This window comes from Salvelinus namaycush, chromosome 33 (assembly GCF_016432855.1).
Source record: "Salvelinus namaycush isolate Seneca chromosome 33, SaNama_1.0, whole genome shotgun sequence".
Classification (NCBI taxonomy): Eukaryota; Metazoa; Chordata; class Actinopteri; order Salmoniformes; family Salmonidae; genus Salvelinus; species Salvelinus namaycush.
Genome location: NC_052339.1, coordinates 36,001,806 through 36,017,125, shown reverse-complemented (window position 1 = coordinate 36,017,125; position 15,320 = coordinate 36,001,806). Strand labels below are relative to the sequence as shown.

The 15,320-nt window shown below is 40.9% G+C and overlaps 1 protein-coding gene across 1 annotated transcript; it reads left to right on the top strand.

Moving 5' to 3' along the window:
- The first annotated feature begins 527 nt into the window (after positions 1-527).
- On the top strand, positions 528-11,069 carry LOC120027932 (adenosine 3'-phospho 5'-phosphosulfate transporter 2-like). The gene is made up of 8 exons (XM_038973024.1): positions 528-746; positions 1,395-1,516; positions 1,905-2,059; positions 7,459-7,566; positions 7,851-7,948; positions 8,300-8,392; positions 8,550-8,661; positions 11,056-11,069. Exons 1-8 carry the CDS (start codon positions 528-530, stop codon positions 11,067-11,069), a joined length of 921 nt encoding a protein of 306 aa, XP_038828952.1.
- Positions 11,070-15,320: the final 4,251 nt, after the last annotated feature.

The following is a 15,320-nucleotide window of genomic DNA, read 5'->3' as shown; positions in this document are numbered from 1 at the left end:
CAGTCGCATCTTTCGCAACATAAGTAATTGTCACGGCTGATGTCCTCTTCTTCCTCTGAAGAGGTGTAACAAGGATCGGACCAATACGCAGCGTGGTAGGTATCCATGTTTTAATATAGAAAACTGAACTATGAACACCAATACAAAACAATAAACGTGACCAAACCGTAACAGTCCCATGTGGCACAAACACTGACACAGGAAACAATCACCCACAAAATACCCAAAGAACATGGCTGCCTAAATATGGTTCCCAATCAGAGACAACGATAAACACCTGCCTCTAATTGAGAACCAATCTAGGCAACCATAGACTTACATAAACACCTATAATGAACACAACCCCATAACTCTACAAAAAAAACCTAGACAGTACAAACACCCTAGACGAGACAAAAACACACAAACCACCCTCGTCACACCCTGACCTAACCAAAATAATAAAGAGAACAAAGATAACTAAGGCCAGGGCGTGACAGTAATGAAACTGCCTTGTTCCTGTCTTTGATCTCCAGCCCCCAGACACCATGATTGACAAATTCGGCACGATGAACTACAACAACGCCCGGAAGCATCTGTCTATCTCCATTCCGTCGTCCAGTGAGGTCACAATGTCTCCGCACATCAAGTCTGTGGAGGAGCTGAGAGTGCTGGGCATCAACCTGAGCAGCTTCAACACAGCTACCCAGTTCGGCATCTGCACTGCGGGCATCTTCCTCTTTCACCTCCTCTATGGCTACCTACAGGTAAGCTGAGGTGTATTCACTAGGAACCAAGCAGAAGCAATCGGCGAGGGACCTACCTGAAACTAGTTTTCGTTGCAAAACATTTTCCGTTGAGATTGTTTTTGCAACAGTGTGCACGAGTGATTACACCCCAGCCTGACCCTGACTAATTTGTTTGTGGTGGATGTCCGCTAAGCTATGAGCCAGAGGCTCTGTTCCAATATCCACACTTTTTTGAAGAAGTGTGTTTTAGGTAGTGGTATATTGCAAGAGCATGATAACTTTGTCACATTCTTCACTCTAGCCTGAATGGTCACGTGTACTCTTAATCTCAACCTGGTATAGTCATAAGAGGATGAGTTTAGTTTCTAGGTTCCTTCCTTCTAGGTTTTCATGGAAACTGTGCTTTCGCTTCTGCTGTGCTTGTTCCCCTGTGGAGGCCAGGTGTCTGTAAAGCCCTTAGTTACAGCTGTTCATGTAAAAAGGCTTTATAAAAATGCATTTGATTAATCAATCGATTCACCTGTACAATTGGTGGTTGCCACATGCAAAGTACTTTATCACCAAGCCTCACTAAGGATTCTATGAAAATCCACAGGAAAAGTAATAATTTACCTCACAGTAGGCCTGAAAAGAGACTTAGCACAATTTGTTTGTCTGTTTTTTCAGGAGCTAATATTTTCCATGGAGGGTTTCAAGCCCTTTGGATGGTACCTCACCCTTGTACAGTTTGGGTTCTACTCCCTGTTTGGACTGGTGGAATTGCAGCTCACACAGGACAAACGGAGAAGGTAAACAAGGAAATGCAAGAGAATTGAGTTCCATTAAGCCTCTGCGCTTCAGCAAACAAAAGTAGGACGGTGTTCACCAACAAAGACGGGAATCCAAAAGTAGGACTTTCCCCGAGAATAACGTCCATAAACGGACTAGCCTATTTCATGGTTAATGGCGTTTAAGCACTATAAAAACAGATTTACTTAATCATAGAATGATGATCAGTCTCTATCCCGTTAACTATACATATTATGTTAATTAGCTATGTGCCTTGTAACGCCAAAGAATATGACCTGTGATCTCTCACAAGACCTCTCTATATCAACAACACTTCATTTTGTTTTGCTAGAAAACCTTTTGTTTTTGTTGTCATCCCACAAGGCATTGCTCCTTTTCTCTTTGCAGAATACCAGGGAAGACATACATGATCATAGCATTTCTAATGGTGGGGACCATGGGCCTATCAAACACCTCACTGGGTTACTTGAATTATCCTACACAGGTCATCTTCAAGTGCTGCAAACTCATTTCTGTCATGATAGGAGGGATATTCATTCAAGGTAAGTGGATCGCTGTTTGTATGAGAGTACGTATTCACAAAGGGTTTCACAATAGGAGTGATATAGGACCAGTTTAGCCTTTTAGATCATAATGAATAAGATGATGTGGACAGGGGGGGGATCTGATCCTAGACCAGCACTCCTACACTGAGAGGCTTTATGAATACGGGCCCTGATTTTGACGTGAAGATGCTGCCTGATAATGCTATGATAATGAACTTAACACTAGAGGAAAAAACAGAAGAGGAATAACTGTCAACCATAAGAGATGCACTGTCTAGAAACCTATACGTGTCTTACCTCACTGTCTAGAAACCTATACGTGTCTTACCTCACACTGACTAGAAACCTATACGTGTCTTACCTCACTGTCTAGAAACCTATACGTGTCTTACCTCACACTGTCTAGAAACCTATACGTGTCTTACCTCACACTCTCTAGAAACCTATACGTGTCTTACCTCACTGTCTAGAAACCTATACGTGTCTTACCTCACACTGTCTAGAAACCTATACGTGTCTTACCTCACACTCTCTAGAAACCTATACGTGTCTTACCTCACACTGTCTAGAAACCTATACGTGTCTTACCTCACACTGTCTAGAAACCTATACGTGTCTTACCTCACACTGTCTATAAACCTATACGTGTCTTACCTTACACTGTCTAGAAACATATACGTGTCTTACCTCACACTGTCGAGAAACCTATACGTGTCTTACCTCACACTGTCGAGAAACCTATACGTGTCTTACCTCACACTGTCTAGAAACCTATACGTGTCTTACCTCACACTGTCTAGAAACCTATACGTGTCTTACCTCACACTGTCGAGAAACCTATACGTGTCTTACCTCACACTGTCTAGAAACCTATACGTGTCTTACCTCACACTGTCTAGAAACCTATACGTGTCTTACCTCACACTCTCTAGAAACCTATTCGTGTCTTACCTCACACTCTCTAGAAACCTATACGTGTCTTACCTCACACTCTCTAGAAACCTATTCGTGTCTTACCTCACACTCTCTAGAAACCTATACGTGTCTTACCTCACACTCTCTAGAAACCTATACGTGTCTTACCTCACACTGTCTAGAAACCTATACGTGTCTTACCTCACACTGTCTAGAAACCTATACGTGTCTTACCTCACACTGTCTAGAAACCTATACGTGTCTTACCTCACTGTCTAGAAACCTATACGTGTCTTACCTCACACTGTCTAGAAACCTATACGTGTCTTACCTCACACTGTCTAGAAACCTATATACGTGTCTTACCTCACACTGTCTAGAAACCTATACGTGTCTTACCTCACTGTCTAGAAACCTATACGTGTCTTACCTCACACTCTCTAGAAAGCTATACGTGTCTTACCTCACACTCTCTAGAAACCTATACGTGTCTTACCTCACACTCTCTAGAAACCTATATACGTGTCTTACCTCACACTCTCTAGAAACCTATACGTGTCTTACCTCACACTGTCTAGAAACCTATATACGTGTCTTACCTCACACTGTCTAGAAACCTATATACGTGTCTTACCTCACACTCTCTAGAAACCTATATGTGTCTTACCTCACACTCTCTAGAAACCTATACGTGTCTTACCTCACACTCTCTAGAAACCTATACGTGTCTTACCTCACACTGTCTAGAAACCTATACGTGTCTTACCTCACTGTCTAGAAACCTATACGTGTCTTACCTCACACTGTCTAGAAACCTATATACGTGTCTTACCTCACACTGTCTAGAAACCTATATACGTGTCTTACCTCACACTGTCTAGAAACCTATATACGTGTCTTACCTCACACTGTCTAGAAACCTATACGTGTCTTACCTCACACTCTCTAGAAAGCTATACGTGTCTTACCTCACACTCTCTAGAAAGCTATACGTGTCTTACCTCACACTCTCTAGAAACCTATACGTGTCTTACCTCACACTGTCTAGAAACCTATACGTGTCTTACCTCACTGTCTAGAAACCTATACGTGTCTTACCTCACACTGTCTAGAAACCTATATGTGTCTTACCTCACACTGTCTAGAAACCTATACGTGTCTTACCTCACACTGTCTAGAAACCTATACGTGTCTTACCTCACACTGTCTAGAAACCTATACGTGTCTTACCTTACACTGTCTAGAAACCTATACGTGTCTTACCTCACACTCTCTAGAAACCTATACGTGTCTTACCTCACACTGTCTAGAAACCTATACGTGTCTTACCTCACACTGTCTAGAAACCTATACGTGTCTTACCTCACACTGTCTAGAAACCTATACTTGTCTTACCTCACACTATCTAGAAAGCTATACGTGTCTTACCTCACACTGTTTAGAAACCTATACATGTGTCTTACCTCACACTGTCTAGAAACCTATACATGTGTCTTACCTCACACTGTCTAGAAACCTATACATGTGTCTTACCTCACTGTCTAGAAACCTATACGTGTCTTACTTCACACTAGTTACGCCCTCACCTCCAAGCACTGACCACTGTTCAACTTTTATTTCGGATTTCCGTCCATACTTTTTTGGGGAAGTTGTTTGTGAGTGTGGAGTTTGAGGAGGCCTAGTACTTGGTATTCTGCCTTTCATCTCCAAGACACTGTCTTCATAAAGGTTCCACGTCCTAGCGATCAGAGGCTTGTTTTTTTGCTTTCCTTTCTCCCCCTCCCTGCATTGGCGATGCGGTCCACTGGTCCCCCAGGGGGGCTAGTTGGAAGCTCTACTGCGTTCGCACAGGATGCGAACGAGATCTGATGTGAACCCTTCAAAGGAGAGCAGAGGGGGAATCAAAGCACGCCAGACCAACCTGCTGCGTCACCTTGTCACCCCCAAGGCATCTATCGGCCTGTTTGGGAAGACTCTTCAGTCTCCTCTTCCTTTCGTTTTACATGTGTTCAACACAAACCAACCTCAACCCTCTCTCTTCTCCTGTTTGGATTTGATTGAGTTGAAAAGTCCAGTAGAAAGTTTTTTTTAATATAATTTTGCATGGCTGAACTTGTTCAAAGGGCGGTGTGCACCTACCAACCTTTCACATTCAGATTTAGTGTTTAATATTCACATGTACAGGGTTGCAGGTGTGACTGCAGGGTACAGTGTTTAATAGTCACATGTACAGGGTTGCAGGTGTGACTGCAGGGTACAGTGTTTAATAGTCACATGTACAGGGTTGCAGGTGTGACTGCAGGGTACAGTGTACATCTTAGGCACTGAGCTCCAACATGCAGGACTAAGGGAAATGAGATAATGAAAATGGTAATAAAAAAACAACAAACGAAATAGCTCTATATACGTAATTACAGTTGAAATCGGAAGTTTACATACACTTAGGTTGGAGTCATTAAAACTTGTTTTCAACCACTCCACACATTTCTTGTTAACAAACTATAGTTTTGGCAAGTCGGTTAGGACATCTACTTTCTGCATGACACAAGTAATTTTTCCAACAATTGTTTACAGACAGATTATTTCACTTATTAACACTGTATCACAATTCCAGTGGGTCAGAAGTTTAAATACACTAAGTTGACTTTGCCTTTAAACAGCTTGGAAAATTCCAGAAAATTATGTCATGGCTTTAGAAGCTTCTGATTAACATCATTTGAGTCAAATGGTGGTGTACATGTGGATGTATTTCAAGGCCTACCTTCAAACTCAGTGCCTCTTTGCTTGACATCATGGGAAAATCAAAAGAAATGAGCCAAGACATCAGAAAAAAAAATTGTAGACCTCCACAAGTCTGGTTCATCCTTGGGAGCAATTTCCAAATGCCTGAAGGTACCACGTTCATCTGTACAAACAATAGTACACAAGTATAAACAGCCGTCATACTGCTCAGGAAGGAGCCGCGTTCTGTCTCTTAGAGATGAACGTACTTTGGTGCGGAAAGTGCAAATCAATCCCAGAACAACAGCAAAGGACCTTGTGAAGATGCTGGAGGAAACAGGTACAAAAGTATCTATATCCATAGTAAAACGAGTCCTATATCGACATAACCTGAAAGGCCGCTCAGCAAGGAAGAAGCCACTGCTCCAAAACTGCCATAAAAAAGCCAGACTACGGTTTGCAACTGCACATGGGTACAAAGATCGTACTTTTTGGCGAAATGTCCTCTGGTCTGATGAAACAAAAATAGAACTGTTTGGCCATAATGACCATAGTTATGTTTTGAGGAAAATGGGGGAAGCTTGCAAGCCGAAGAACACCATCCCAACCTTGAAGCACGGGGGTGACAGCATCATGTTGTGGAGATGCTTTGCTGCAGGAGGGACTGGTGCACTTCACAAAATAAATGACATCATGAGGAAAGAAAATTATGTGGATATATTGAAGCAACATCTCAAGAGTCAGAGAAGTCAGGAAGTTAAAGCTTGGTCGTAAATGGGTCTTCCAAATGGACAATGACCCCAAGCATACTTCCAAAGTTGTGTAAAGGGGCTTAAGGACAACAAAGTCAAGGTATTTAAGTGGCCATCACAAAGCCCTGACCTCAATCCTATAGAAAATGTGTGGGCAGAACTGAAAAAGTGTGTGCGAGCAAGGATGCCTACAAACCTGACTCAGTTACACCAGCTCTGTCAGGAGAAATGGGCCAAAAATCACCCAACTTATTGTGGGAAGCATGTGGAAGGCTACCCGAAACGTTTGACCCAAGTTAAACAATTTTAAAGGCAATGCTACCAAATACTAATTCAGTGTATGTAAACTTCTGACCCATGAAAGAAATATAAGCTGAAATAAATAATTATCTCTGCTATTATTCTGACATTTCACATTCTTAAAATAAAGTGGTGATCCTAACTGACCTAAGACCAGGAATTTTTACTTGAATTAAATGTCAGGAATTGTGAAAAACTGAGTTTAAATGTGTTTGGCTAAGGTGTATGTAAACTTCCGACTTTAACAGCCAGTGTGACGTGGGCCTCTCTCAACTCACGCTGATATGAGGCAGAGTGGCGACTTGTCTGCCAAGTGCTCCACTCCTATCCGCCGCTCAGAATTGCATCTATCTAGCCAGCGCATTTACGTTTTCCACTTGACCCATATGGAGGGGTGAGAAGACACAGGCTCCATCTGTCTCCACCTGTTCTGTTTCCCCCATCTTGTCACAAAGGGAAATGCCCTCCGAAATTTCAAAAGTTTAGTTCACCTTTCGTTTCAAAGGTTTTTGTGATTGGATGTCAGTCATGACAGATGTTGGATCAATTGGAATCATTAAAAAAAGTTCTCGACACTGAGATCCACTTAGTGTATTCAACGTTCTATCCAAGTGGAACGTGTCAGTCGAGTAGTCTCCCTGAATTCAAAGTCAGCTGCTATGGAGAAATTCCCTTGACTCTGTATCCTAACGCCTCTCTGTTTTCTAGGGAAACGGTACAATCTGGCTGATGTATCGGCTGCTCTCTGTATGAGTCTGGGACTCATCTGGTTCACTCTAGCTGACAGTAAAGTCACACCCAACTTCAATGCAACAGGTAACACGTGAATCTGAATCTGTTGTTTATCTATTGGTAAATCGGCGGAGTGGTTACGACACTGTTTAGCTATGGATCAATCCTTTCACCATTCAAATAAGTTTAAGACAAGAATGTGTATCAAAGTAATCAGAATGCTGACATTTATGAGCATGGGCCAAATTAAGCCTGGTACTTGTTACCTGGGCTGGGACTAAAGTACTTTTAAATGTGAAGTTTGAACTCCCTAAAGATGAGTGCTGTTATTGGTTACAGTGGTACACCTGTTTTTTCTGGAGTTTTAGGTGTCCTCCTCATCTCTTTGGCTCTGTGCGCTGACGCTGCCATTGGGAACGTGCAGGAGAAAGCCATGAAGCTCCACAACAGCTCCAGCTCTGAAATTGTACTGGTAATTTGGTATTTTATTAGACTCCCCATTAGTTGTTTGCGAAAGCAGGAGCTACTCTTTCTGGGGTCCACACAAAACCAGAAACATTACATAATACAGAACATTAATAGACAAGAACAGCTCAAGGACAAAACTACATCACTTTTTTTTTTAAAGCGCACGTAATATACGTATCAATACATACACATAAACTATCTAGGTCAAATAGGGGAGAGGCGTTGTGCCGTGAGGTACTGAGGACCTGCCTTAAAACCAAGCTGGTATATTTATATTGCAAACCCTATTGTATAAACTGTCCTGAATCACCTGAGGATTGTGTCAGACTTATGTGAGGTGTTATTAAAGGCTTTGTATTCCTGTTCCAGCGGTTGTGGGTACATATTGACAGGCCTGTTTGGTGTGGGTGGATTGGGACCAGCAGTGGCCTTTTGCTCTCAGGTTAGTAAAACCCTCTCTGTCATGTTTCATTATAATAGTTGAAGCATGCACCGTTCTGTAGTTGTCATTTGTTTGATGCACACTGTGGATAACGTATGAATTTGGTAAAAGATGTTGATGTGACAATCTATTTTTATTTATTTTTTATTTTTTTCAGCATCCTGTGACGACATACGGTTATGCATTCTTCTTCTCTCTCACGGGATACTTTGGCATTTCATTTGTGCTGGCCTTGATCAAATTTTTCGGAGCCCTGCTCATAGTCACAGGTGAGAACATCATTCAGGTCTGGGGAAAAATGCTTTGCTTGCGGAACCGCACAAAATAACTCTTACTCTCTTTTTATGTTTCAAAGTGTTCAATTGAACAGTTCCCATTGTTTCCTATGACTAGTCTATATTTTAATTTAAAAAAATGTTTTAATTCAGAAATTAAATTGGTCCAAAAATGTGAATTTTTGGACCAATGGAACCTTGAGTTAGAACTCCCCTAAGTAAGTATATGGCTCCACAGAAAGGCCCCTGACTTGTGATATCCTTACTAACCCTCCAACTTTACCTCTAAATTCTAAAAGCATAAACTTTTGACATTTCGCAGTGGTAAAAAAGCCACATCAGATTACTGAAATGAAGCTAGATTAGAGTGATCGGAATCTTATTTAAAAGTTCTGGAAACTTCCAGATTCATTTTGACATTAATACTTCATACCCATCCCGGATCCGGGAGCATCCTCATCAAAAAAGCTGACTAGCATAGCCTAGCCTAACGGGACAGGGATATCATATAATATAATTTCATGAAATCACAAGTCCAATACAACAAATGAAAGATAAACATCTTGTGAATCCAGCCATCATTTCCGATTTTTAAAATGTTTTACAGCGAAAACACAATATGTATTTATATTAGCTAACCACAATAGCCAAACACACAACGGCATATTTTCACCATGTTTCCACCGCATAGGTAGCCTTCACAAAACCCACAAATAGAGATAAAATGAATCACTAACCTTGAACAACTTCATCAGATGACAGTCTTATAACATCATGTTATACAATACATTTATGTTTTGTTCGAAAATGTGCATATTTATAGCTACAAATCCTGGTTTTACATTGCAGCCACCATCACAAATAGCACCAAAGCAGCCAGAATAATTACAGAGAGCAACGTGAAATAGATAAATACTCATCATAAAACATTTATGAAAAATACATGGTGTACAGCAAATGAAAGATAAACATCTTGTGAATCCAGCCAATATTTCCGCTTTTTTAAGTGTTTTACAGCGAAAACACAATATAGAATTATATTAGCTCATCACAATAGCCAAACACACAAAGCTATTTATCCACTGCCAGCATAGATTTCACAAAAACAGCAATATAGATAAAATTAATCACTAACCTTTGGACAACTTCATCAGATGACAGTCTTATAACATCATGTTATACAATACATTTATGTTTTGTTCGAAAATGTGCATATTTAGAGCTGCAAATCGTGGTTATACATTGTGAATATGTAGCAACAATTCACCAAAATCTCCGGAGATATTTTGGACAGTCACCTAATCTAATCAAAGAACTCATCATAAACTTTACTAAAAAATACATGTTGTACAGCAAATGAAAGATACACTGGTTCTTAATGCAACCGCTGTGTTAGATTTTTAAAAATAACTTTACTACAACATACAAAATGCATTATTGTGAGACAGCGCTCACATATTCTCCGCCCTGTTAGGGTCAACATATTCCACAGAAATACGAAATAACATCATAAATTGTGTCTTACTTTTGCTGAGCTTCCATCAGAATGTTGTGCAAGGAGTCCTTGGTCCAGAATAAATCGTTGTTTGGTTTTAGAATGTCCATTTCTTCTGTCGAATTAGCAACCTTGGCTAGCCATGTGGCGCGAACATGCCCATCAACTCTTGGCGCAAAGAACGAAAAATTCCAAAAGTCCCAATAAACGTTGAATAAACTGATACAACTCAGTTGAAAAATCCTACTTTATGATGTTTTTCTCATATGTATCAAATAAAATCAGAGCCGGAGCAATTCGCCGTGTATACCGAACGCTCTTCAGAAGACAATGTCGAGGTCCCCCGCGCGCAGTCGACAACAAACAAAATACCGGACCTGCCACTCCAAAAGCTCTTATTCGGCCTCAGATCAAGCTAGACACCCCATTCAACCTTCCACTGCCTGTTGACATCTAGTGGAAGGCGTATGAAGTGCATACATATCGATAAATAAAAGCCAGTTGAATAGGCAGGCCCTGAAACAGAGCCACGTTTTCAGATTTTTCACTTCCTGTATGGAGGTTTGCTGCCAAATGAGTTCTGTTTTACTCACAGATATAATTCAAACAGTTTTAGAAACTTCTGAGTGTTTTCTATCCAATAGTAATAATAATATGCATATTGTATGATCTAGAACAGAGTACGAGGCCGTTTAATTTGGGCACGATTTTTTCCAAAGTGAAAACAGCGCCCCCTATTGACAAGAAGTTAACTGCAAGACAAATGTCAAAGTAATCTCATCACCAAAGTTTAAAAAATGTCTATTTCCTTGATGTACTTTGGATGTGACAGACTTAGATTCAAGGTTGTGTGGTATTATATTTCTCACTTTTCTGTCTTTTGTTCATTTCAGTGACGGCCATATAGAGCCCCACCCATAAACATTCCCAGGAGGAGAACATGGATATGGTGCACCTACGAGACTCTGAAATGGAAGCTGGCTTCTTAGCTAACCTTAATAGCACAGTTTTGCACTGTAAGTGACTATGACTTTAGCCTGTTCAAGGCGAAGGGGGACGAGACGGTTGAAAGATAAGCTATAAACTTTTATTGAACTGATCATGTCCCGAAATTGAATGTTTATTTTCACCTGCATGTGCCAGAAGACAAAAAAAAAATGTTTTACTCAATCATTGTCTGAGAAATGTCTTCTTATGGTTTATTTGTCATTTATATCCAATTGTACAAAATACCGCTCCGCAGCACATTGCCATTTTGTCATGCTCGAAAGTGTATAAACGTGTCAACTACCATATTTGCGAACAATTTATTTTGGTGAAAGGTTAGCTCTTTTTACATTAAAAACAAACTGGGAAGTTTATTCAAAAGTTTTTTTTTTCGTGTGTTTTCATTTATTACAGCGTAAGTAGCTAGCTTGCCAGTCATCTCTTATCCATTGGCTGCAGAGGAGAGAGTTGAACGGCTGCCAAGGATCTTCTCAGATGTGGCCCCGGGCTTGTTTTATTAGTCATCCTGGAATAAGATGGCACTAGAGCGAAAACAAACATTGTTCAAAGGGTTTGGCGTTAGACCTAATTTGGATGAGTGGAACATCACGTGTATGTTGGTGTGTCAGGGTGACGTTCGGGAAAATGTTAGATTGTCTCCTCTAGGAAGGAATGATGCAATCAACACCTGGATTTTTATTGAGGCATGGGGTGGATGGTGATTACTTATCATTTTTAGGGGTTGATAATCCCTCAGCAAATCATGTGGTGATATTTTAGATCCAATTGTTTTAATTGACAAACATACATCTTGGTTTCTTCGGTTTCTGCTATCCTCAAAGGGAAAGAGAGAGAAATCTGTGTAACCTATGGCGTTAGAATACATATGATTTCTACAGATGACAACGCAGGGCGCAGGTTGTCATCTGCCAAGAGATCCAGACCCATCTATCCCCATTCAGTTCAGCTGGTACAGTTTTGTCTGTTTTACACCACAGAGCCTTTGATGTGCTACCACCACTCTGGTGAACAAACAGCTCCACTCTGGGAAAAGACTAGCAGGAAGATTGAGACATTCAAATTGCCTTCCCTAAAGGGTGGACCCTAGTTTACATCTAAAGGGTGGACCCTAGTCTACATCTAAAGGGTGGACTCTGGTCTACATCTAAAGGGTGGACCCTAGTTTACATCTAAAGGGTGGACCTTAGTCTACATCTAAAGGGTGGACTCTGGTCTACATCTAAAGGGTGGACCCTAGTCTACATCTAAAGGGTGGACCTTAGTCTACATCTAAAGGGTGGACTCTGGTCTACATCTAAAGGGTGGACCCTAGTTTACATCTAAAGGGTGGACCTTAGTCTACATCTAAAGGGTGGACTCTGGTCTACATCTAAAGGGTGGACCCTAGTCTACATCTAAAGGGTGGACTCTGGTCTACATCTAAAGGGTGGACCCTAGTTTACATCTAAAGGGTGGACTCTGGTCTATATCTAAAGGGTGGACCCTAGTTTACATCTAAAGGGTGGACCCTAGTCTACGTCTAAAGGGTGGACCCTAGTTTACATCTAAAGGGTGGACCCTAGTTTACATCTAAAGGGTGGACCTTAGTCTACGTCTAAAGGGTGGACCCTAGTTTACATCTAAAGGGTGGACCCTAGTCTACGTCTAAAGGGTGGACCCTAGTTTACATCTAAAGGGTGGACCCTAGTTTACATCTAAAGGGTGGACCCTAGTCTACGTCTAAAGGGTGGACCCTAGTTTACATCTAAAGGGTGGACCCTAGTTTACATCTAAAGGGTGGCCCCTAGTTTACATCTAAAGGGTGCACCCTAGTTTACATCTAAAGGGTGGACCCTAGTCTACGTCTAAAGGGTGGACCCTAGTTTACATCTAAAGGGTGGACCCTAGTTTACATCTAAAGGGTGGACCCTAGTCTACGTCTAAAGGGTGGACCCTAGTTTACATCTAAAGGGTGGACCCTAGTCTACGTCTAAAGGGTGGACCCTAGTTTACATCTAAAGGGTGGACCTTAGTCTACATCTAAAGGGTGGACCCTAGTCTACGTCTAAAGGGTGGACCCTAGTTTACATCTAAAGGGTGGACCCTAGTTTACATCTAAAGGGTGGACCCTAGTCTACGTCTAAAGGGTGGACCCTAGTTTACATCTAAAGGGTGGACCCTAGTCTACGTCTAAAGGGTGGACCCTAGTTTAAATCTAAAGGGTGGACCCTAGTCTACGTCTAAAGGGTGGACCCTGGTCTACGTCTAAAGGGTGGACCCTGGTCTACAGGATTTAACTGACTTGGATATTATAGGTGCAATCTGTAAGATTTTGCCAATACAAATAGTCCGTCAGCTAATTAAAAATATTTGAGGGAAAATGACTGGTCCTCCGTAGCTTGGTGTGAAATTACAATATTAGCCAGCTCTGTAGATGGCAGGATACTGCTCTGTTAGAGGTCTAATGGAAGTGGAGATGTTACGAGCTGACATCCCGGTAAGAAAACAACACAGGGAAATTAGTAATTTGGTATTTCATAAAAGCTGTCAGCTTCTCAGTGCTGACAAAGTGATAGATCCTCCTCAAGGTTCTAGTGTCTCCAGGCTACAGTGGAACCCTCACAGGACTGATCATTTCGGTTCATATATGGAGTGGCAAGTGTTACGCAAATGTCTGCCACCCTCTTTTTCCTGCAAAAGACAAAAATCGGTTGTAGAGATATTTTGTGGATTCTTTAGAACATTTTGGTGTTTTTGAACGACACCAGAATACATATTATTTAATTAATTATTTCCAAAATATTTTTGGGGAGATATTGTTTGATGTGATACTGTGGTGACTTCATACGATATGACAACCATGGATAGATAGGCTATCATTCGATGTTAGGTTGAGAGGTTGGTGTTATGATGTTAGGCATCACACCTCTGTTGTCATCTGTTGAGATGCAGTAGCCTGTGGTTCCTTCCATGATGCTGAGGGAGGGAGCAGTAGAACTTCTTCCATCCCTCTGAAAGGTCATTATGGGATAGAAAAACCCCGTTGACCCATGGCTACGTATACCATTTGTCTTATAGCACATCAACATTTTTTACAAATAAATAAGGCTAACCCCCAGTTTGAAATGCAGCATATTAATCATGCATCAAATGTCGCATATTTTGACTATGATGTCCCCGTCCACTTTGCGTAAACAGATCCTAATTAACATAAAATCATATTTAGAGAGATTGTAAAATTGGCCAAAAATAGTATTGTGTAATAATCACCAATAACACCTTTTAATCCAAATATATGACCACCGGTGGTAGGAAACAACCTCCCAGAGGGTGCAAACCAACACATTCCTTTGAATAACCACTCAATAAATGGACACAAAGTAGTAGTACAGATATCAATTCAATTCAATTCAATTCAAGGGGCTTTATTGGCATGGGAAACATGTGTTAACATTGCCAAAGCAAGTGAGGTAGACAATACACAAAAGTGAAACAAACAATACAAATTAACAGTAAACATTACACATACAGAAGTTTCAAAACAATAAAGACATTACAAATGTCATATTATATATATACAGTGTTGTAACAATGTACAAATGGTTAAAGCACACAAGTTAAAATAAATAAGCATAAATATGGGTTGTATTTACAATGGTGTTTGTTCTTCACTGGTTGCCCTTTTCTTGTGACAACAGGTCACAAATCTTGCTGCTGTGATGGCACACTGTGGAATTTCACCCAGTAGATATGGGAGTTTATCAAAATTGGATTTGTTTTCGAATTCTTTGTGGATCTGTGTAATCTGAGGGAAATATGTGTCTCTAATATGGTCATACATTGGGCAGGAGGTTAGGAAGTGCAGCTCAGTTTCCACCTCATTTTGTGGGCAGTGAGCACATAGCCTGTCTTCTCTTGAGAGCCATGTCTGCCTACGGCGGCCTTTCTCAATAGCAAGGCTATGCTCACTGAGTCTGTACATAGTCAAAGCTTTCCTTAAGTTTGGGTCAGTCACAGTGGTCAGGTATTCTGCCACTGTGTACTCTCTGTTTAGGGCCAAATAGCATTCTAGTTTGCTCTGTTTTTTTGTTAATTCTTTCCAATGTGTCAAGTAATTATCTTTTTGTTTTCTCATGATTTGGTTGGGTCTAATTGTGCTGTTGTCCTGGGG